This window comes from Fulmarus glacialis, unplaced genomic scaffold, assembly GCF_000690835.1.
Source record: "Fulmarus glacialis isolate BGI_N327 unplaced genomic scaffold, ASM69083v1 scaffold1819, whole genome shotgun sequence".
Lineage (NCBI taxonomy): Eukaryota > Metazoa > Chordata > Aves > Procellariiformes > Procellariidae > Fulmarus > Fulmarus glacialis.
This window is the reverse complement of record NW_009232402.1, coordinates 36,592-59,238: the sequence shown is the minus strand read 5'-3', so window position 1 is coordinate 59,238 and position 22,647 is coordinate 36,592. Positions and strand designations below refer to the sequence as shown.

The window sequence follows — 22,647 nt, the reverse complement described above, 5'->3', positions numbered from 1 at the left end:
ACCCAAAGTTGTTATAATTTATTGTGAAATAGAAGTGTAGCTTCTTCCAATAAAAAACATGTAATGGACCTCAGCTTGAGTACTGTGAAAGCCTAATAATACGTTTTGTATTTCATAACTGAAGTTGTAAGGAAACAGTCTATTTCCTGAGAAGAGAACAAACATGCATTTAGACACAATTACATTATTTATGTTAGGCTAAAGAAAACTTGTCTGCTTATGGGCTGTGTATGGGAGATAAGGGAGCCATTGCCTGCATGACTTTGCACCCTATCTGTATCAAAAAGAGCAAAACCTAAAATATTTATGAGAAACAGTGCAACCTTAGAATATGGTTGTGAAAAATAGATATTCTTGGGTAAGAGAGTAGGTTGATGGAGGTGAAAAACAGATGCTCTGTTTGAAAAGTACACTATACAAAGCTGAATATTAATGTCTGGTTGTAAAATGCTTAGAAGAATAAAATCATGGGAGTAGTTCTGTAAAGGCCTAAAATCATGAGAGAAGGAATAGTCACTTGGAATCATTGTATTTCATCTTCTGCCTTATCCTCACAGTGTGATGTTTCTGCTTATTGGGAACCTCTATCCATACTCAGTTTATGATATGGCAGATAGTAATACAATCAATAGCTTTTATTTACTGTATGTAAACTATTGAATACAAATTGCTGTCTAATGAGTAGCGTAGAATCAAGAGGTATTTCTGCATGTCTGAGGTGAAGTTTTACTTGAGTGGGAGTAAAATGGGTTATGACCCCCTCATTAATTAGCACTTACTGATTTAGCATGTCCCCACCTCAGTTAAGAGGGAAGTAAGTACTATTGTGCATTTCTTTATGCACTGCAAAATGTTCTCAGATGTGATATGAAGGAAGTGCAGGTCCAGTTCTGTTTAGGCTGAACTGAATTTCTTGTGCAGCTGCAAAGTTCAATGAGACAATCCAGCAAGGAGTAACCTTACCAAAAAAAAAAAGGGAATAGTTTTTTGGCTGAAGTCAGCCACCCTGGCTGGCTCACCAGTGTTAGTGGCATGAGTGTTAGTGAGAACACAAGGGAAGGGGCACAGTTGTGGAGGTGGGGATGAAGGGATGAATATGGCAGCTCCAATTTAGATCGATTTAAACTGATGTAAACCAGCATGAGATTGCAATTAGGTGAAACGGGCTAAGTGTTTTTATCTGTCCCTACAGAAAAAGTAGCCCATCAAAAAGCCCACACAACAAAAAAATCTATTTTCTGCTGGTTTAATGAGCTGAATCAGCTCTCTGAGGGATCAAATGAGTGCTAAAGCTGGCACAAGATCCAGAGCGAGCAAATGCAACTGAAAATGAGGAAAGGAGAGGAGAGCAAGACTTAGCATTTCAGTACCAGTAAGGTGTTAGATTGGCTTAGTCTAACTTTAGTGTGTAAGACTTCGGTACCAGCATCAACTTAAGCCAACGTAAACGCAGGCTGTGGTCAAAGTGGTTGAGGACACATTCTCTTGATTGATCATCTGAGTCTAAATTTGCAAATTATCAGGAAATAGTAGAAATCATGAATTTAAGGTGAAGAAGAAATGAACACAGAATAATGAAAATGGATCTAGGAAAAAAAGAAAGTAAGTTAGACTGCAGCAGTGGCAAGCATGCCTGGTGAAAGAGAAAAATAGAAACCGTAGGTCATTATCAGTGTTTGATATCTGGTTATCACCAGAAAACCTAAATACACTCTTAAGTCTTTAATAAAGATGGTTAATTTTGAGAAGCGCTTAACACAACTGAGAGGATTTACTCATGGGCCTGGGTCAAGAACGTGTTAAAGAATGTTGGGTAATGTAGACATATTTATGTTATTATTGACTCAAAACATTATCTAAAATACTTACAGGACAGCTGACAAATTATTACAGTTGTTAGTGATTTCGTTGGTAGGTATGTGTTAGAGCTTTGAAAACATGCCCCACTTTTCTTAAGGAGAATGTGGAAATTAGACCAGTGTGTATAACTGTGGGACACAGCTTTGCTGTATGGAAAGATGCCAGAACACACTGGTAGACAATCAGTTTGTAAGTGCCCAGAACATAATACGTGCTTAGAGGCAGCCACTGTGGATTTGTTAAAAGCAAATCTCTTCCTCTGAGTGGCTGCCCTTGTGGATAAGAGAAGAGAAATGTATCTTTATTTTGATAAAGCCTTTTATATATTCCTGTATGTATTAGTCCTTTTCTACCTGTGTAAGTGCGCTAACCTCTTGGCTAAGGTACCATTGAACATACTTAGAAAATTTGTGAGAATGGTAAGAAACATTGAGGTGAAGAGGGTTGCAGACACTATGAAGATCAAGATTAGCTTCTTCAACAGTGCTCAATATATTAGAGAAATTACTAGAACCAAAATGAGCGACAGGAAATTCACACAGTCAAGTACAAAGAACTGAGGAAAATTTGCAAGCGCAGAATGCAATGTAGCAAAAAAATGGGGCAGGGGATTAGCTGATCTAAGCAAAGTGAGCATAATTTTAACAAACCAACAAAACCCACAAAACCCTTCAATGCTCTTGCAAAAAAGGGAAATGTAGTTCTAGGATGCAATAATCTCAGCATTGTATATAAAATGGGGGAATTCCCATTGGGAATGTTGGGACCTCACTAGGAATAGACTGTCCAGGTTGGGCATCACCATTTAAAAAAGATTTGTTGTACTGGAAAATGTCCAGTAGAGAGAAACAAGAATAAGAGGAAAAAATCACATATGAACAAAGGTTGGAAAAACACTTTATTCATAGCAATGAATCTGTTTATATAACTTGCCTCTCTTGTGATTGTAAATGGGAACAAATGGTTGAGTTATCTCTTATAAGGCAGTATTTCTCTGACTCAGTTTTGTCTGATTTTCTAGCAGACAAGCTTTTACTCCAGTAATAATGCTTATCTGCTAGCCAGCCCATCTGTTTCTATTTCTCCCTGTAGACTAGTACAATTTGGCAAATACCCAAGCATTCAAACACAGGTATTCTTGGATGTCTGTCCTAGCCAAAAAGCACAAAATCTGTAAATTAAAGTTGTGTAGCTTGAGACTGACTTAACCTAGCTAGACAACTGCTGGGGGAATATGGCACTAAATCACCAAGCTGGGCACCATCTGGTCGGTCCACAAACCTTTGAACCATTTTGTAGAAGAAAATCAGTAATTCTGTTGCCTTCTCTGCCTGTTTCTTGGCATGTTTTTGACGGGTGAAAGGTGAGGTGCCGAGGAGCCCTTCTAGCCAATCCAGCTATATGCTGGATTTTAAATCTGAAACCTGCCTGAGAGTTAAGTTGGGGAGGTAAGCAGTGGTTTCCTCCAAGTGTCTGGAAAGCCTTCCTTATAAGGGAGCAAATGCAGCAAACTGCTTGAGATTCATCTCCCTGTGGAGCAAGTTGCTATGCAGATGGAGGGAAGGGTTAGAACACAGCTTCTGTTTTTCAAACACATCCCTTCTTTCAAAAAGTTTGGAGTTTGTATGCAGAAAGGGCAAATTCCCATATTGTCAGCTTTGGGGGGAAAAAAGCGTCTGCCAAGAGAATAAGTTTTGGGGGAACTCTATACCCTTGGGAATCTTCCTGAATTTTGTGCAAGAAACTACATACAGGCAGAACATATATCCTGAAACTGCTATTGATCTTGTTAATTATGTTTCTATTCTTGTTGTTAACAATGTTTATGTATCCTCTAGGAATGAAAAAAAAAAAAGCTTCTAGACAATTCCTGCATCTCCTGTACCATAAAGCTTTCCTTTATTATATTTTAGTCAGGTTGCACCTGTTTTGCTAGGCTATCATTTTGGTTTCAGCTTCATATAGTAGACCCCTTTCTCTAAGAGACTGTTCTAAACTGTTGCAGTCCTTGGAGGCGATAATTCACTGAGGAATTGCTGCAGCACAGAGATTTATGCCTTAGTTGCCATGTGCAACATTTAACTGTCATTGCAAAAGCAGTTTGTGAATGTATGGTAGAAATCTGAGACCCGAAAGTACTTTCCTTATCAGTTGCAGACAGCCCTGAAGGCCCCACCTTCCTCAGTTTCTCATCCCCAGATTGGAGAACCTCTTTCTCTTTGAGCTATGGCAACTTTTTCTCTGTGTGTGGCAGACTTATGGATACAGGTCTGCCTGGACCTGTTCCCAGCTCTCAGATCACACATTTGTCCATCTGCAATAATAGCACTATAGGACAAGAGAGTATGTGCACCTCAACGCATACTCTCAATACACGTGTATTTTCATACACCTCTCAATACACGTGTATTTTCATATGCCTCAATTTGCATCGGTAGGGAGCTACAGCTTCTGTAGCATCAGTTGTAAATCAGTTCCCATCATTGCCTTTGCGTCAGCATGATGCATTCTTTCCTGCAGTCTGTGCAATCCCATCTTGAATGCTGTTGCTTCTTTTGCTTCCAGCCATCTATGTCCCCAGAGGCTCAGAAGGGCTGATTGCTCAGATCTGTCCATTTCCAGGGCGATGGGTAGACTTGTCAGTGCTCCTGCTGGTCTCTGGAGTGGTGAATTCTTCTCTGCATATTACAAGAAGTCCTTCTGCAGCTGTTCAACTGTTTCAGCTGTTTTCAACTCTGGCATCTGGACAAAAGCCTATAGCTTTGATTGTGGTGAATAACTGAAAGTGCAACTGCACAGCAACAGAGTGCTTCTCTGGACGTGCTGCTGTCATAGTTTATTCCATTCTGTATAGTCAGTCTCCGGACAGGTCATGCCACAACTCCTATGAACTCCTTGTGGGACTGTCCATCAGCACTCACTGCTTTGCTTCATTGTTCCCGTAAAGCCATTTCGCTATTTGTTTTCTGTGAATATGCAGAGCAATCTAGAATTTACTCTTTGAGATGGTCTTGATTGTAATGGTAAAGTCTTTGAATGCATTCCTGTTATTTAGGAATAAATAGGATATATATTGCTGAATAAAAATGTTTTTCCTTCACAACATAAATCAAGTGACTGGTGCTATGAAGGCAGGACCAGAGTTGGTGAGATGTTTACTAGGTTGTAAAGGCCACTTTAAAGCCTCTACTTATTTCTAATCAATGAGCCATTACAAGCTTTTATCTCTTGTTTTCAGTGCTCTTTTAGTGCAGAGTTCTTATTACAAAGGCAGTCCAGCCAGCTGTGATGTGTTGTCACTACATTTAAGGGTGGTGATTCATGTATATCAAGCCAAGGAAGAGCTGCTCTGTGTTTTAACACACCCACTGGTGACCTTGGGTACAATCTGACTTTCTCTCAAAGCTTAATAGCAAATTAAAACAATCGCTGCAGGGTGTAAGCTTGGAAATCTCTTTTTTCAGGTCTACACCGTTATAGCTGGAGGCTCGTTATGAGTTTGGAGACATTCCGGTCAAGCAGTGTCCAGCAAATACCCACAAAGTGTCACCCTTGCTGACTCCCTTGACAAGTGGGGGCAGAATCTGACCCACGTTTTTTACCATGTAAAATACTCCCAAGTGGAAGAATGAAAGTTAGCATAAACAAAAAGTAGGCTGTGGAGGCAATACTATGGTGTGTGTGTGTTTTTTCTGAACACAGCTTTTTTGGTTTTCACTGGTTAATGGGCAGCTGAGCTGAGTTGATTTAAAAACTTCTGCTGCCTAGAGGGGTAAGTCTTATTCTGCCCTTATTTAATTGATTAATTCAGTAGAAAAAGTATACCCCCGTTTACCTGCACAGGCAGTGCTGCTGTTGCAACTGCATCAGTTACCTCAAGGAGCTGACTGTGAAAACTTTTGTATTTTCAAACACATCAGTTCCCTGAACCTCACTGCAGTTTCTTAAGTGTTAGCACTTATGCAAGGGAAGTGAGTGGGCTTGAAATTTCTGGAAGGGCAGATCAGCAGTTTGGGTTTAGACTGATTAAACTGATACAGAATCACAGCCTTAATCCTTGGATATAGTACACTTAGCTTAAACATATACCAAAATCTGTGGGGACAGGGCATCATCAATAAATTAAATTCGTCATTAAATTTGCCACTACATTCCCTTGCACACTCTCATCTGTGGGAAGGAAGACACTAGTAAACACTGCTGTTGTCCGAAAAGCGGATTCGTGCCTGGCGTGCAAGTAACCAATTCCACATGCTCAGGAGAGATACTGTTTTATTCAGGCCTGGGTGCTTGGTGGACTTGCCACAAATCAAGCACACCTGGTCTAATTACATTTCTGTTTATATCCATACTCTTCATACATATTTTAAATTTCTCTTTTACATATTCATTAAATTTCTGGGAACTAATTATAATATTACATCATCCTAGACACATCCTAGACAAACCTTTAGGGTCTTCTTGAGGGTCTCGGGTGGTCTCTGGTTGTCGGCAGGGTAGTGACCTCTTCATGAACTTTTTCTTTTCTTTCCTTATAAGGTCGAGGTTTGTCTCCAAGCCACGTCTGGACCACGTTTGTTTATGGTTCTCTTTTCCAAGGTTACTCTTCACTAGAGTCTAACAATGCTTCCAGGATACACTAGGTTTATACTAGTTACAATTCTGCACACTTGCAAACACAACACTTGCTAGTTACCTAACTTATAAGCAACAAGTCTTCATTGTTTAGAATCACAGAAGCGAGCAGTAGAATTACAGAAGCGAGCAGTATGGAATAGTAGATACTGTACCTACTGCATCACTGCCAGCTTTTCCTCTCCTTCTTCCATGCAGAGTAAATAAGGCATCCTGGCAACAAAGAGAGGGAAAATGCTTCTGCATGCATCCAGAAGAATTTTCTGAAGCAAATATCACTTCAGGATCTGTAGTCACTACTGCAAAGACAGTGAGGCTGGTTGCAGGTCCTGGGCTTCTGAATATACATAATGGTCTGTACGTGGTAATGCCAGCCTTTCCAAATCTATATGTGTTCAGACAGCACTGCAAAACCTTAGGTTGCTCGCCTGACAAGACATAAGTGTTTCTGTGACTAGGGCAGATAGCTAAAGCAGCTTTAGGTTATTTACAGATATGCTTCTTGTTTTGAGGGGCATGCTGAGTAAAAGGACAAAAAGCCTTTCCTCTCTAGGTCACAACTGCTCCTGATGTGTTCAAGTCATCTGAAGTGCCTTCTACTTCTATAAGAACAGGAGAAATACTAGAGCCTTTACCGTAGACGTTTTTTTCTTTTCTATTTACAGTTAGTAATTAATGTTATTGAGAGACGTGTCAGAACAGTCAGTAATCTGTACAGTGCTAACTGGTGCAGCATTTGGGAGATGATTACTGAGTCCGACTCACAGTATTGGTCATAGTACTTGGTCCAAGTATGGCAGTGATATGACAAATTGATGTAGTGATGTATTGCGTAAAGGCAGGAGGATTATGGGTGTAAATAACCCTTATGTCTACTGATCTTTACATTGTGTTATAGAATAATTGATCAGAAATGCATCCAGTTTCGTTGCCAAAAAGTAAATACCCAGTGCAATGTAGGTTACTCAAGTAAACAGAAGTGTTGCTGAAACTCATGCAAAAGGGAGTGTGTTTCACTGTGATATGTGGCTTTCTCAGAATCCTGTAAGAGGCTGAGGCAGCTCTGTTACTTTTCTACCTGTTTTCTACAAAACCTGGTCATTTGAGAGATTGGCAATCCAGTGCTTAGTTTGTCATAAAACAGTGCGTGGTGTCCCTGAAGATCTTTCTAGCATAAAGAACTTACAGTGGGAAAAGGTGTTACTATTTTCTGTTGTTGGTTGGTTGGGGTTTTTTTTTGTTTTATTACAAAGGATAATGGAGCTTGTGCAACATAGTGTATGTTGGTTTTGGAACCTAAGCTAGAGAAATCTTTTGGCCTTTTTCATTGTGATATTGGTTAATCATGCTATGTAATAAGGCTATCACAAATAGAATTGTAGGATCCTTGCAGATAAAAGCATGTGAAAGATTATTTTATTGCTGTAATTTAGTTTGCAGGAGTTGGATCACAGCCACTTCCTACAGACTCATTTGGATGCTTTAGTGTGAAATCCACTCAGGTGGAAAGCTCTTATACCTACAGATCTTTGAGCAATTTGGTGAATTAATGGAAGAGTTAGTGGGAGGAGAACAGGATATCAGAGCTGCCCTCAAATCTGCTGTTAATTACTTGCACGTTTCTGTGTCCATCATCTGCCTTCCAGCTAATTCTTGCAGGGTCCTGCTGAGCCTGAGGCACTGCTGGAAGGCTGGTTACTAGTGCCTGGCAACTCCTTTCTGCTCATCTTCAGAGATAAAAGAAAGACTTAACTTTAAATGGACAGACTGGGAACATATTATCTTACAGATTTCTGTAAAAATAAATATTGTCTGCATTGTGGGTGTTTCTGAATAAAACACAGGTGTTGAAACTGCATGTATTAATGTGTATAGGTAGGGACATACATATGTTACAGTAAAGAATATTTGGCAGGGGGAGTTGTTTTCTTGCTTTGGTTGTTTTTCCCCACCTCCTGTCCCTGAGCATGCATTTCCCTTTCTGAATCTAAAAATTAAGTGAGTTCTGTCAACAGCTGTGGTGTTCAACAATGTTTCTGGCTGTAACTCATTGTAGAAAGGAAAGAGGAATTCGTTTTATTGTAATCTGTGACAGCACACCAAAGGAATGTGTTTTTATTCTGTGTCCTTTGGCAATGTTTTTAGCTAAAACCTACTCACTTCAGAGGGATGCTTTGAATGTTTTCTTAGAGGTGTTTTCTGAAATTAGTGTATTTATATTGCATGGAGGTGTAAGTGTGCTAGGGTAGTATCATTTTTCTTGAAGGAACTGCAAAAACTCTTATGTCTGAAGTAGTAGTAAAAGCACAGTAAGAGAGAATGCATCAGTGTTGAGTAGTTGTACTTACTACGGTGCCATCAGGTGGACACACTATATTCTTTACAGTTAATGTAGGTGCCCTGTCCACAGTAAAGTAGGAGTGCTTTTTTTGGGCTTATACTTACAGAAGGCACAAATTAGTTGATATCTGTGGGACAAGAAAGGCAGTTCTAAGACCTAATACAAAACCTAACTGCTCTGCTAAGTGCCTTGCAATTAACACAATATCTTCCAGTTGAAAAATCAGATCCTTCTTTTGGCTACTGGAGAGTTTGGATTAATTTCAGTATAAATAGGTTGTGTTAATTTCTGTGGACAAGATGGTGAATTCTGTCAGCAAGAAATGATGGGTTTAATTTGCATTGATACTGCATGTTATAAAGAGACTAAACCTTTGTCCTGAGAAAAGGAATGTCAGGAAGCAGCTGGTAAGAGCTGTGGCTGTGCCCTCTCTTTGATCTCTCTCCCTCTAAGCCTCCGTCATTGAAATGAGATTGTTGCTTCACAGCAAATGGCATCTGGGACACAGCATTGCAACCTGTCACGTGCCTTACAAGGGTATTTCTTGTGTTAGAATAATATTGCTTGCTCTGTAGATATCGTTTCAAAATTTCTTACTTAATTTGGTGAGCATCACAAGAAGCTTTAATATTTCTAACAAAATAGTACTGAGTACCAGATCACTGTGAGTCACAGTGGTGACAACGAAGTGCTTCTTTATGTACCTGTAATAAGTACTTTTTATTTGTCATCTTAGTATTCAGTCTCTATTGTAGCACTGTGTTATTCCCAGTACTAAAGTAACTTTAAATTCACACTGTTGTGGCTGTTTCTTTTGTTACCATTAACAGGTGTTTATTCTAGTGATATGATTGTATTTCAGTAACAGATACTTTCCCACAACATTTTCTGTCATGTCTGTTCCCAGTAGAAATTGACTCAGCTAATTTTTTTTATGAACAAGAGGTTTGTTCAGAGCTTTTTTTATTGAAAACTAAGAGAAATTCCATACCTTGCATTTTAGATTAATATGACAAACTTAGTAAACTACGAAACACAGATCACTTTGTTCCAATCCCTTCCATGTCTTCTGAAAGACATTGTGGAGAACTCCTTTAAGATGCCCAACTCCGTGTCTGTATTCATAGTCCTGTTGGAGGAGACAGAGCAAAGGCAGAAAAGTCTAATATTAAAGTAGAGAAGAAAATCTTGGCAGTTAAAATAAGCAGGCATTGCCAGCTAGTGTGTTTTGAAGTGTTGTCCACAATGGTCAAGTCATTCCAATGATGAATGCTTTATTTTCGTGAAGACTAGAACACCATTTCAGTATTCTAGCTTAAAAAAAAAAAATCTTTAGATGGATATTTGATTTGAAAGGTTTGCTTTCCTTTAAGTGCTTTTAAGCTGTTTTTTCTGTTGTATTTAGGGGCATCTTTGTAGCTGCTGTTTTACAACAGAGGAATCAGTTGCTGGAGTAAGAAATGGCTATTGCATCTTGAATTACACAGTATTTATGAAATGTCAGGGTAAGCTGTGGTAAGCAGCTGAAATATGCTTAGATCAGTGGATATTTAATTTCCTGTATGGCACAATATATTGCTGCACACTGTAAAGACATTAGTTTCCTAAGAGCCAGACAAAACATGTTTCTATGTTCCCTTTCTATGTTCTTCATGACACATCATAGTCATGACCGAAGAGGTGCTGAGAAGAGAGATGCCTGTAGATTATTCTCTCCTTGAAATTCATTACCCACATAAATCTGAAATAGCTCAGTTTCTTATGGGGCTGACTGAGGGGTTGCTGAAGCTAAAGCTGGAAAGTTGAAGGGGTTGGTGAGGCATTACTTCCTGTATTAATGGTTTGTTTATGTTCTGCTGTTTAAAGCATGTCTATTTGTAATTGTTAGTACACCTAGTGAGCAGGCAGGATTTTTTTGTTAAAATGAAAATAAGTCACAAAATAATAAATATGGCTTTTTAATATATATAAGTAGTACATGTGACCTAATGAGAGACCAGAATACTCTGTGTTAGTACATAAGGCATGGCAAAATGACGACTTCCTGCCCTATGCAGTTTATGAATTAGGTGTAAGGCAATTTTCACATGTGATAAAAATTACGTTTTATAGTACATGACATTTTCTAAGTTTTCTGTGAACAGCAGCTACCTACTCTTCCTTCCTATTCTTTTTACACATGTGGTATTTCATAAAGGACTGGCAAGTCATACATTCATGCTAAATATATTGATCTCTGACTAATCTTTGAGCACTAGGATACATGTGTTCTCTCTCCAACCTTTTTGTGCTGTTATTTGACAGAATCCTGGATTCTAGATACTTGTCCACTAGAATAAGATATCACTAGAATCCATAAAATCAGAAAATCAGTAGAATTAATGTCTCTAATATATGAATTGCTTCTAGAAAGGTAATATTTTACTTACCAGGCAATTTCTGTCTGTAGTTTGTTTGAGAGCTCAAAATTTGAGATCCATTGGTGAGTTTGAATTGGATAGCCATTTTACTTCAAATGTTTCTATTCCTAGTTTGAGTGAGCATCCCAGTGAGAATAAATGTGCTAAGATAGTTTTAAAATTTGCATCCCGCTTAATTTGATGTTTTCTTTACACATGGCTGTTTTCTCTTGGCTTTTGGGCTATGCTTTTGAACTCATTCACTGGAATATTTGGAGACAGCAAATAAAGGGTGGGATTAACACTTGTTAAGTTAATTCAGTTAACAGTTGGAAGTAATGTCTTAGAAACATTTGTGCAGTCTTTGCCCAGGTTGTACGTGAGACTGAGACAGTTTTTATAATTTACTGGTATTCAGCTTCTAAGCCTTTAGAAACATTGATGTGTTTAATGGCCTTTGACTCTTCCTTTCCCAGCTCCCTTACCAAAACTGTAACATAATACTGTTAGCGTGATAAGCAAGCTTTAGAGAGTGAAACTAGGTTTATGAATGTTTGACTTGCATCTCTCAGGAAAAACACTTGTTTATTGCCTTTAAAATATACTGGTTTGATGAGTAAGCTGAGCCAAGAATGAAACAAAACTACGTGAAATGGAATGAAGTGGAAATAGTCTGTGGGCTGGTGTCAGCCAGTGCTAGAATTGTAAGACTAAATCTGCTATGTTAGTGAGGCACAGATAGGAAAAGGGCTTTTTTAATTCAGAAGTAAGGCCTCCCAAGGATACTGTTGTCTATAGGATCATAGTTGCATATTGTTTGGCTTTTAAATTCTTTGAGCTGTTAAACAACTTCTTCTTGCATAGTGCAGATCCACCAATACTCTGCACTGAGATGTGATCCCTGGATAATACTCACAGTGTTAGTACATTGGTTCAGGCCTACTTCTGTGTACTATACAGTGCTTAAATGTTATATACAGCTAGCGTGAAACACCTCAAGTTACTCATGGGTGTTAGTAGCAGTTATGCTGGATACTACATCAAAGCCCTCTTTTTTTTTTTTTTTTTTCTTTTCAAAAAGATGGGAATTTGGTGGGCTCAGACTTGTGCACTAAAAATAATAATTAGAGCTGCAAGACAAATTTGTGTCTGATTATTGTATGAATGGAATTGGTTATTTAAAATTGGTTATTGGCTGTTTTTTTCTGCTTGTTTACAGGTTGCATGGCCGATACCATGAAATGGCACCAAACGTTGTGCCCATGGACTATACAAAGGACCCAGATGTTAAACTACCTATGCAGCTTATAATAAACATGCCTGAGCTAAAGGTATCACTTTTGACTGCTTAAAAACTCTATCTTCTTAAGTTATGTAGCGCGTGAGTTTGATATCCTGAAGCAATGTGGCATGCTCAGGTCTTCCCCTTCCTATTACTGTTCAAGGGCAAAACCAGCCCCAGAAACTGGAAAATATTTAGGTGGGTGTCTTTCGTCCAGAGATAGTTGGGGTAGATGTTAAAGGAAATGAGTAGGAAATAAAACTAAATTTAGCAAACTTTGTACGTACCGATCCCTTAGAAGCTGGTGGGATTTCTGTGTGAAGAGCTGGTTAGAAATCAGAAGTTCTTATCTCAGTGTGTTGATAGGAAATTTGCCAGAGGTGTGGAGAACATTGCTGATCAAAAGTAAAGATTTTCCCTTTTTTCCTCAGCTGCAAGAGCACACAATGAATATTATTTTTCTTAATTATCAGGAGTTTTCTTTTTTCATGGCATCACTACATGATAGGAAGTAGAAAGACAGTCCATGTAACTACAAATGAGAGAAGCAGTAAGCATATGAGACAGTATTTGGTTTTATTATTTTGTCAGTTCAACAATTGAATATGGTTTTAACAGGACAAACATGGATTTTTAGCATTTATTTTTTAAACAGTTCATTGAATTATGTTGTCTTTGGTCTTGCGGTCTATTTTTCTTTTTCAGATATGCAAATTAGTTGACATTTTTAAATTACTATCATGTAGAAACAACTATATGTTCACTATAGTTGCATGAAGTATTATTAAACTTTTTAAGAGCAATGCCGTAAAAAAACTTGTAATTGATGGCCTTCCACTTCATTTTAATGATTTAGAAATTCTTCCTTAATGTTGTAAGATATTGAATATTTGGGGAAAAAAGTACAAGCATAAAGCAGTGCTTTAGAAATTCAGTTGGGGAGATGGTTAAGTCAACATAAAGTAAAAGACATTTGAATTAGATTTCAAGTTCACAGAACTCCTTGTTCGTTTAGCACCACACTTACTGCATGTTTGATTCTGGGACAATACCATTTATTGAACAAGAAGTACATTTTGCTCTAAAGAATGTTTGTTAAAAAGTGTTTGACCAGCATTTCATATAAATGGAAACATTTGAGATTAAACGCGTGTAAGCATTTAGTTCAACAGAAGACCTTTGAAAAATTTTCATCCTTCAGTTATGACTGTGATTTACCAGATACCTATGTACAACTTAGAAATATGGGTTTCTGAGGAAACTGAGAAATAATTTAGTATTCTTTTTCACACTAAGCATGGGATTCTTCAGCAAAACCCTAGTATATGTTTATACTCTTTCTAATGATGAGTTGGCCCCGTAATAAAGTAGCTGAAGATGTAGCTAGCTTTAATTCCAAAATTACACTTAAAAAATTAAAGAATTTATAAATTTTAAAATTTTATAAATAAAAAAATGCAAGTAAAACTTTAGACATCATTAATTCTATCATAAAAGCCATAAATGCCACTGTCATCAACATAGCACATCTACACTGAGTTATTAAACATATTAATAGACAAGGATTTGGGTAGGGCTCTTCTGCTAATGACTTTGCTTAACAATATTGCATAGTATAGGAATAAAATTAGTGTGTACCTCACTATTCTTTAAATAGTTACAGATTTGAAACCTGTGATATGCTATGAGTTGTTCCTAAAACTTACAAAACAGTTCTTTCATCAGCTAGTTGAACGCTATTCAGCTTTTTAACTCCTAAAGCTGCATAACCCAACCCTAACTAGAATCCAGCTCCAGGTTAGTTTTGTATCAGCTGTGTGCATGTTCCAAGTATGTGTCCTTGGCTGCCACGGGTATAAGTGTAATTCTCTCCTCTGCAGCTTTCAAAGTTGACCCTTCCTAGCTCACCTCAAAGAAAATGAATGATGTTTAATAAATCATGCAGGTACCATAGTTTAAAAAAAAATTCTTCTCATCTTTGCCCATTATGTTACACAGTGTGAAGTAGGAACAGGATACGAAAGTGGTGTAATTCAAGGTTTGTTTATATATGAACTTTTAGTATCAGCAGCATTCAAGAAAACATCATTTTTCAACAATATTATGTGTTTAAATGTATCAAAATGTCTATGAAAGAGCCTAAATTATGTGCCTGTATACTTAATGATGAAAAAAGCATATCTAGAGAAATATTCATGGAACTTTAAAATAGGGGGTATAAAGATCTTGCTGAAAAGTTCTTTTCAATTCATTCAGTTGCATAAAATATAAGATATCTGAATGGTTAACATACAATAAATATTTCATGTAAGTTTTGTATAACATAAATGTTTGTATCATTTTTTTCTTATTATACAAATAAGGAAATCAGGCAACAGGCAAAATGAACAATACTTTGCAAAAATGTCCTGTATTTTAGTTACCTCAAATTGAGTCCGATCTGGAGATAGCAACAAAGATTTCAAACTTGATTATCTAAAATTAGATTTAAGACCTAATTAGGCCTCAAAATCAGTAGCCGGTGAGAAGTTGCTAGCACATGCAAACCTAATTAGGCCCTTAGGCTGTATTCTGAAGTGTAGTGTTAAATTACTCAGTGGAGCTAAAAGTTGGGAATTGGAACGCTTACTCTAAGTCGTCTTTGTCCTACCTACGAGATCATGGGATCGGATGAATAATACCAACAGGTGAATAGAGAAAAATTATGCACAACTTTTCACAAGGACAAGGAAGTATTGCATGAAATTACAGACGGACAGGCAGCTGACATAACATGTGAATATATCGAGGCACTCATTGCCACAAGACATTTCGGCAAAGACAGCATTAGTCTTCAAAAACTATTTAAATGCTTGTATAGAGCAGAATTCCACAGATTGCTATTAAGTTTTATGATCTGGATGTAATATCTAACTCAGAATGTCCCTGAAATGCTCATTGTACTAGTCTCAGAATATACTGTGGGAAGGATCACTGCATATATATCTCCCTCTTTTTTTAAATTCTTGCCTTATCTGCTAGTGGTTCCAGTTAGAGTTAGGCTGGTGGGCTGGATGGACTCACAATTATGACAGTTCCCATATATTTGGTTTTTTCCCCTTAGAAGCAACCCCTAGATCTGTTGGATTTATTCTTAATGCCCCAGTGAGATCTGTCTGAGATGATTTAATTAAAGGACCTGCTCTTAGCAGTTATCTGGAACTCAGATTTGAAGCTCAGCAGCTAGTACAAAAGAAAGAAGATTCTTCATCTTGAAATACTCCTATTTGCCTGACTTACTGAAGTAATGTCATGTTGGATGGACAGCTGTATATAAAAATGCAAATTAGTGTTATATGGAATACAACACAACAAAAATTACTAATGGTCTTACCTAAGTGAATATAAAATAAACTGATCAGTTTTTTTAGTAGCTGGCAGGATGAAGTAGCCTGGGCTTCACAAAGTCTGAATATGTGGGAGCATCTTGAAGCATTCTGATTGTTTTCAGCCATCTGCTATTTTGTTTATGCATAAATATTGAATTCTTATCTTCGTGATAAAATGTATCATCCTTAAGGGCTTTTGATTCATTCATCCATTATTGCAAGTAGTTTTATATCTCTGTAACATGTCTGCAACTCATTCATAACTGTAGCGTCTTAGGTGCTTGTACTGGCACTTCAGGTATGGACAATCAGTATTCCTTAAGTTTTATGTTACTATCTCTGGGATCTTGATAGCACAATGTGAAATTCTCTGAGTCAGTTATGTGACTCTGAAGAGTTTAACTGCCAGATGGCTGACAGTTGCTTTGTGAAAAATCAAGGCTAAGGTCAGAAAAGAAAGCAAGAAACGATAATCATACACATTCTTTTTGGCTTCAGTGATACAGGACTGAACACTTAAGGAACAGCTCATTCTATGAAGACCTTAGAGATGGGAGACTACTATATTTACAAGACATCCTGGTACTTAAGCTGAGATATAAACCAGAAATTTTATACTGGACCATGATTAGATTTTGAGATACAGAAGCACATCATGCTACCTTAGCAAACTTAGGTGGTAATGATAATAGACTTCCTAACAGACTTCCGTAAGTAAAGTGGATCATAATCTATCTTCTTGTACCACATCAAGTCTGTGAGGCTTTCTGACCCTGCTTTAGAAGATGTCTCCAGGGTAATGAAACTTGATTTTATAAAAATAGCAGGACAAAATTAAGTGTCAAATTTTATAATAATTCTCTCCCGAGTCTCATAAGCCTGTGGAAGAATCTTAGAAATATTGCTGTCAAACCAATCATTTTATTTCAGGAATTCTAGGAGTTCATAGAGAAAGTGCTTTCAATAACTAGTGAGCTTGTTTCCAGTAAAATATCAGTTAGAGGAGACTAGATCTTCCTCCATGACTCTTTCAAAACATTAACACTAAAAGATATTAAAATGCCACCTAGGATCCCAGTTATAAACCGGGGTCAATCTTGGTCATGGAGCATTTTGCAATTTCCTGTGCAGATGGTGGGGAGGGGGAGAGAGTCTTTCCCCTGGAGTTCATTTTCCAAGCAATCTAGGTAGTAACTCCAGCTCATACATTAAAAAAAAAATATCTTTAGCCTTTGCAGCTTGACCAGACTGCTAAATAAATCGTTATGGTGTTTTCTTTCTTCAGTAAATTTTCATCAAGGTGAAGACAAAGCCAATATTTAAGTCTTAAAATAGAAATAAATGAACTAAATGTCTATTGAATTTTAATAAAATTACTGATAATTCCAATGCACCTGGCTTTTTTCATATACACATTACATTTCTAGTTACTGGCAATGTTGAGCTCAATACCACTGCAGATTCTGACAAATGGATAGAATCAATAATGCACTTTTCTAAATTAGATTCTGCTACTATAAAGAAAGATCTTTACCTCACGCATTAATGTTTTGAGCTAGGATTATTGCATTTCAAAGGAAAAAAAATGCTGATCGTCACTCACTTTAAATGGTACTGAATTATTCACTAACTCATGATTCTTAAAAGTTGAAAGTCAGGACAAGAAATAAATAAATAAAGAAGTGGCAGATACTTAAGTTTATTAGGTTTATTATTACACTGAATTGAACACCGCTAGTTGACTCCATCTCTTTAGTTGCAGTCTCTCTAATTTTGACAATCTTGGTTACATAGGCAGCAATCTAATAAATTAACTTTAGGGCATATGGGCACCTGTGAGATTGCGGCAACTAATATTGCAGAATTGTAGCAATAATATGGGCTGTTCAGTATGAGACCGTATAGAAAGCAAAAGTGATTTTATTTCAAAGCAAAACTGATTTCACTCACATTATCCCTGTCATTTCCACAGAGCTAGATGTGGGAATGTAACCTGATGATAGAGATCACGTATGATCTGTCCAAGTGGGTGGATGGCCACCTTTGTGACACATACGTCCCTAATTGCCAGAATCTTCGAATTGGTGTATCGCCTGTCTCTGGTTATTGTAGTGTAGAGCAATCCTTCTGAGAGGAGTTGGTCATAAAAGGACTTCCTGGAGGGGAACCATTTTTGTTTCATTCACTTTACAGTCTGTTGCCTTCTCTTTTTGGCGCACGCAGTAGCTTCATTGATCCTCGCAGGCCTTGTCATTAGCTGTAGTGGTGAGTAAGGTAGTTCATAAATCGACACACTACTGAAACAGAATGACCAGCAGGCACAGGAATCAGTCAGGAGAAAGAAAGGACACACAGGGAACAGTGAATCAATCACACATTTCAGAACCAATGTTAGCACCCTGTTTTTGGTAAGTTTAAATGTGAATGCATGCGAGTTGCTTCAAAATAAAATGAAAATACTTCCCACGATTTTAAAAGGATGGAATTTTAGAAGTCATTTCAATGAGTCCTCAGTTTCAAAGCTTTCCATGTAAGGGGCAATGACACCTAAGAGAGCAGGTTGATACTCTTCCCAAGCCCCAACCCCTGCTCTGGCCAATCTTCGCCTGCAGCTCATCCCAACTTCGTTGTCTTTGCATCCTGTTAGTTGTTTCTAGTTACGATGGGATGTTTTACCCCTTTCAGACCACTCTTCTTGCTTCTCTGAAGCCCCTTTTTAACTGTGTGTCTCAATCAACTTTACGTCCTCCAAGTGTAGTAAGTGAGGGCCATTTTCTCTCCACTGAACTCCAAATCCGTACCTGCTTGATGGTCTTTACCAGTATTGCTCCAGTTTCCTGCTATAGTTAGTGAATCAGTTTTTGTTAAAATGCCTTGTATTCCCATGATATACTATTATGTTCTGTAATATTTAAGCAATTCCATATGTAACCAGAATCTTTGGTTATTTGGCTGTTGTGACCATAGTACAGCCTTCAGTAAAGAGGTAAGCTCATTGCTGAACTGTCTCACATTTCTGCTTTCTGACAGAATGACACGATAATTTTTTTTTAAATGTAAACATATCAGTTTAGCTGTATCTTAGCCTTGGTTTGCAGTACCCTGTAGGCACTGCAGAGAAGTTTGATGACATGAATATAATCATCTATACATGAAAAAAAAAAAATTACTGATTTTGAGGAAGAAGAAAAGAAAAAAAAAAACAACCAACCAAACAAAAAAATGACAAAGAAATGTGCTTTTATCTACTCCAGGGACAATTTGCTGTTGCACTTATTATGCTTCCCTTCCAAAGCATCAGCCTCTCCTATGAAGATCTGGTAATGAACAATTTAGCCATTTTTATATTAATGTTTGACTGATAAGAGTCCATTTCTATTTTTCTAGGAATAACTCCTGAAATTTGAGAAAGATTTGCTTCTGATCAGTTCTGAACAAGTCCTGATTAAAGCATCCAAAGGGATTCTGGCTTTCACTAGTCTGCAAAGCAGACTGCTTTGTGCATTTAAATATCTTCCCTAATGTCAGTGGGGACTTATGTCCAAACACAAAAGAGAAAATGATCATCATGTTTCTGTGGATATAAAACTGAGAAGCATTTTGTAATGACTGTCCAGCCTCTCCAGCTTAGTTATCTTGACCTATCCTACAGCTTTACTTGCAACCTCTTATTTCCAAAATGCAGTCAGCTTATGAAAATAGGATACAGTGCTTTAAATTAATTCATCAAGCTGCAAAACGGATAGGGCAAAAGGACAACGCAGTGCTTTCCTAGAGCCTGTAATGGAAACTGGAGGATAGGGGAAAATAACAAGTGACTTGGTAAGATTTAGCTGCAATCGCAGGAATAAACCCTATAATAGTTTCTTAGAAAACTAATGGTTATGTTTTATTGTCAGGTGTTCTACATCTGTATGTTGGAATAGATGCAACATTACATTCAAAAATGTATAGAAACACAATTATCTGAGTAGAAAAAGTGATCGTTAAAAAGATGGATGGCACATTTAGGAGGATTGTCTCAAGCCACTACAGCAGCATCAATCTGCAAAACAGCAGAGTTTTAGTTGTAACAATTCTTTATTTTTTCTGTGTCCCCTCTCATTTTTATTGTGAGACGACAGAAAAAGCTTTTCAACAAGACAAGTGTAAGTTTCTAGTTTTAAAAGGGTTCTTTTTTTAAACAATTAGTGCTTAAGGGAGAACGATCTAGGAAGGAACAGTATCGTTTTCCCCTTTACTCCCTTCCCCCATGGCTTTTCCTTTAAATATGATGGAACCCTAATCTGTGCTCTTTGGAGTAGAGGTAATGAAATTACAGAAAGGATGTGAAAAGTATCTGTGAAGGTAAGCTAATACTTTCCATTGTGTAAAACACAGATATACTGCCTGAAGACACATAATATGAGAAAGTTAAAGGAAAGAAATCAATATGAGGAAAGATTTTATTTTTCATTTAGGTTTTAGAGATCCATTTGGCAAAGAGTTACTTAAGAAGTATGCTTAGGTCCATTTAATTCATTGTTAATTCATCTGTATTTTCAAGATCTCTGACATGCCAAATAGATAATTCCTCTTACGCAATTGCAATATACTTATTCAGTCAGAGAGATCATGCCTAGGATTTCTAATGCAGAAAGTCCTGGGTTTGATATTCACTGCTGATAGGGATATTTGCATCTGTGTGCTCCCTGTTTGTTACCCAATGCTGCCTCTGAGATGTCAGTTTACAACTGTAACCATGACATTTATTTCTGATGAGGTTTGTTCCAAAGAAAGCAATACAGAATTTTAGAAATAAAAAAGATAATTTTTCTAACATGTTTTCTCATCCACTCTGATATTTAACATTCGCTAATATTAAACGTTTAACAGATACACCAATTTTTTTATGTGCTTTTTAGGATGACAGTGGGCCTTTTTCATGTGTTTCAGCCCAGCTGAATCTTACTTTGCTTTATTAATAAACTGACAATTTGAAACAATAGAATCAATGGTTTTCCACTGAGTGCCTGTATGTATATTCATGTCACAAACAGGCATATTTCCAAGCACTCAGGTCAGATACTTTAGCCTTAGTACCCACAGATGCACATCTGCTATACCTCCTCTACACGTCACGCACATGATATGAGTGTTCATTACGTATCCTTTTACAATGACTTTCCCTCAGCCATCTGGCTAATTCTGGAGTGTTTCATTCTGAAACTCTTGAGAGATGTGACTCTTCTGCTTTTTTGAGCCTGTTGTCTTTTTATTTTCAGGAATCCCTCTTTTCTACTCTATTTAATTTCTTTTTTATTTTTATTTGGCCTGGTTTTGTCTTTATCTGAACAGTGAGCTCAGCCTTACATATTCATCTTAGAGCACAGTGAGCTCATTAATCTCCTACCCTTTGAAATCTGTAGGCATGCTCCCTATTGTGGAATTACTTCAGTCATCGAATGCTGCAGGACAATTTGAATTTAGTATTGACTACCTTAATGAGCTGTTATTTGAGCCTGTGGCTTTGTGGTCCCTACTTCACCTATCCATTAAAACAGCCTTATTCCTGGCCATTATCTCAGCCAGAAAGACTTGAGACATCTTGGCATTTAGTAGCGCTAAAATCTCTGGTCAAGGTTACTTTTTGAATTTTGAATCTTGATTGTCTCAGGGAATTACATTCCAATGTCTCTTCTCAGATCTCACGCATCCTCAGAAGATTGACACACACACTTACATGGTTTGTCATTAGATGGATATTTGCCTTTTGGCAGATTCCAACTAATTTCTACCATGGAAGTAGTCCTGGAGCGCAAACTGCAAGACCCAAATACATCTCACTAGATAGTTGATGTATCCTGAGTGCTTTGTTATCATTAAATAGAAACCTCCTGATAGAATCAGATATGCTCTCTGAGTATGTGAACGGCCGGTAGAGATTCTGTGAAAAAGTATCTCAACATTCCAGCTGGGATGGCCACTGAAATCTGTTCTTAAATTTGCCAGGTGACATGACTTGCCAAATGTATGTAGGTGAGGTATAGCCTTGATCAGTCCGTGCCTTGTACTCAAATGTCCGACCGTTTCTCTGTACCTGCATCCTGGAACTAGACACTGCAAAGGGTCATCCCATAGTGTGAATCTACACAATCCCTGAAGTAAAAGGGAATGCTGCTTTCCAGGAACTGGATGTTCTTTGAAATGTCCATGTGCACAGTCACACCTCATGTTCCTCTTAGACAAATTAAGCTTTTGTATGTTATGCTTGTCTTTTAACAAGAATCCTTAAAACTTTTTCATTATTTTGAGGCTATAACAAAATGTATCTTAAATGTTATTTCTGTGTGAGTGGCAAATTTCATTATGCTTCCAAGTTCCCCCTGAGATTTCAGTTGAACATCTTTATCTTCAGCTCTTGTTGTAAGCTGCTGCACACCATTTAACAGTTGTTGAATTTCACTTCAGAGGCAGCTGCGTATTAGTGGTAAGTAGCCCAATTCTTGTAAGGTACTTTATGTTCCTTTAAGATGAAGGATACTACATAAATATAAAACATCAATCTGTTCACGTAACTCTGCTTTGTACATGCTGCTTTTTTTTTTAGTCTCCACAGGTATGCAGAAAATATGTTCTATAGATGCATATGTTGTGTGTGAATTATCAAGAAAGAATTCAAGTAAACTGAAAAATAACATTTTCTGGTCATTTATCTCTCAAATATAGCTGTTTTATGAAATTTCATTTTAAATAATTGGATGGCTTACGAATACCTGTTAG

General features: G+C 37.4%; 1 protein-coding gene across 1 annotated transcript in view; it reads left to right on the top strand.

Annotated features, from left to right (window-relative positions):
• The window catches only part of CIB2 (calcium and integrin binding family member 2), a 45,240-nt gene that overhangs the window by 13,868 nt on the left and 8,725 nt on the right, over positions 1 to 22,647 (top strand). The window contains exon 3 of the mRNA XM_009584871.1: positions 12,455 to 12,566. Coding sequence (XP_009583166.1) covers positions 12,455 to 12,566 — 112 coding nt within the window. The remainder of the gene's footprint in view (positions 1 to 12,454; positions 12,567 to 22,647) is intronic.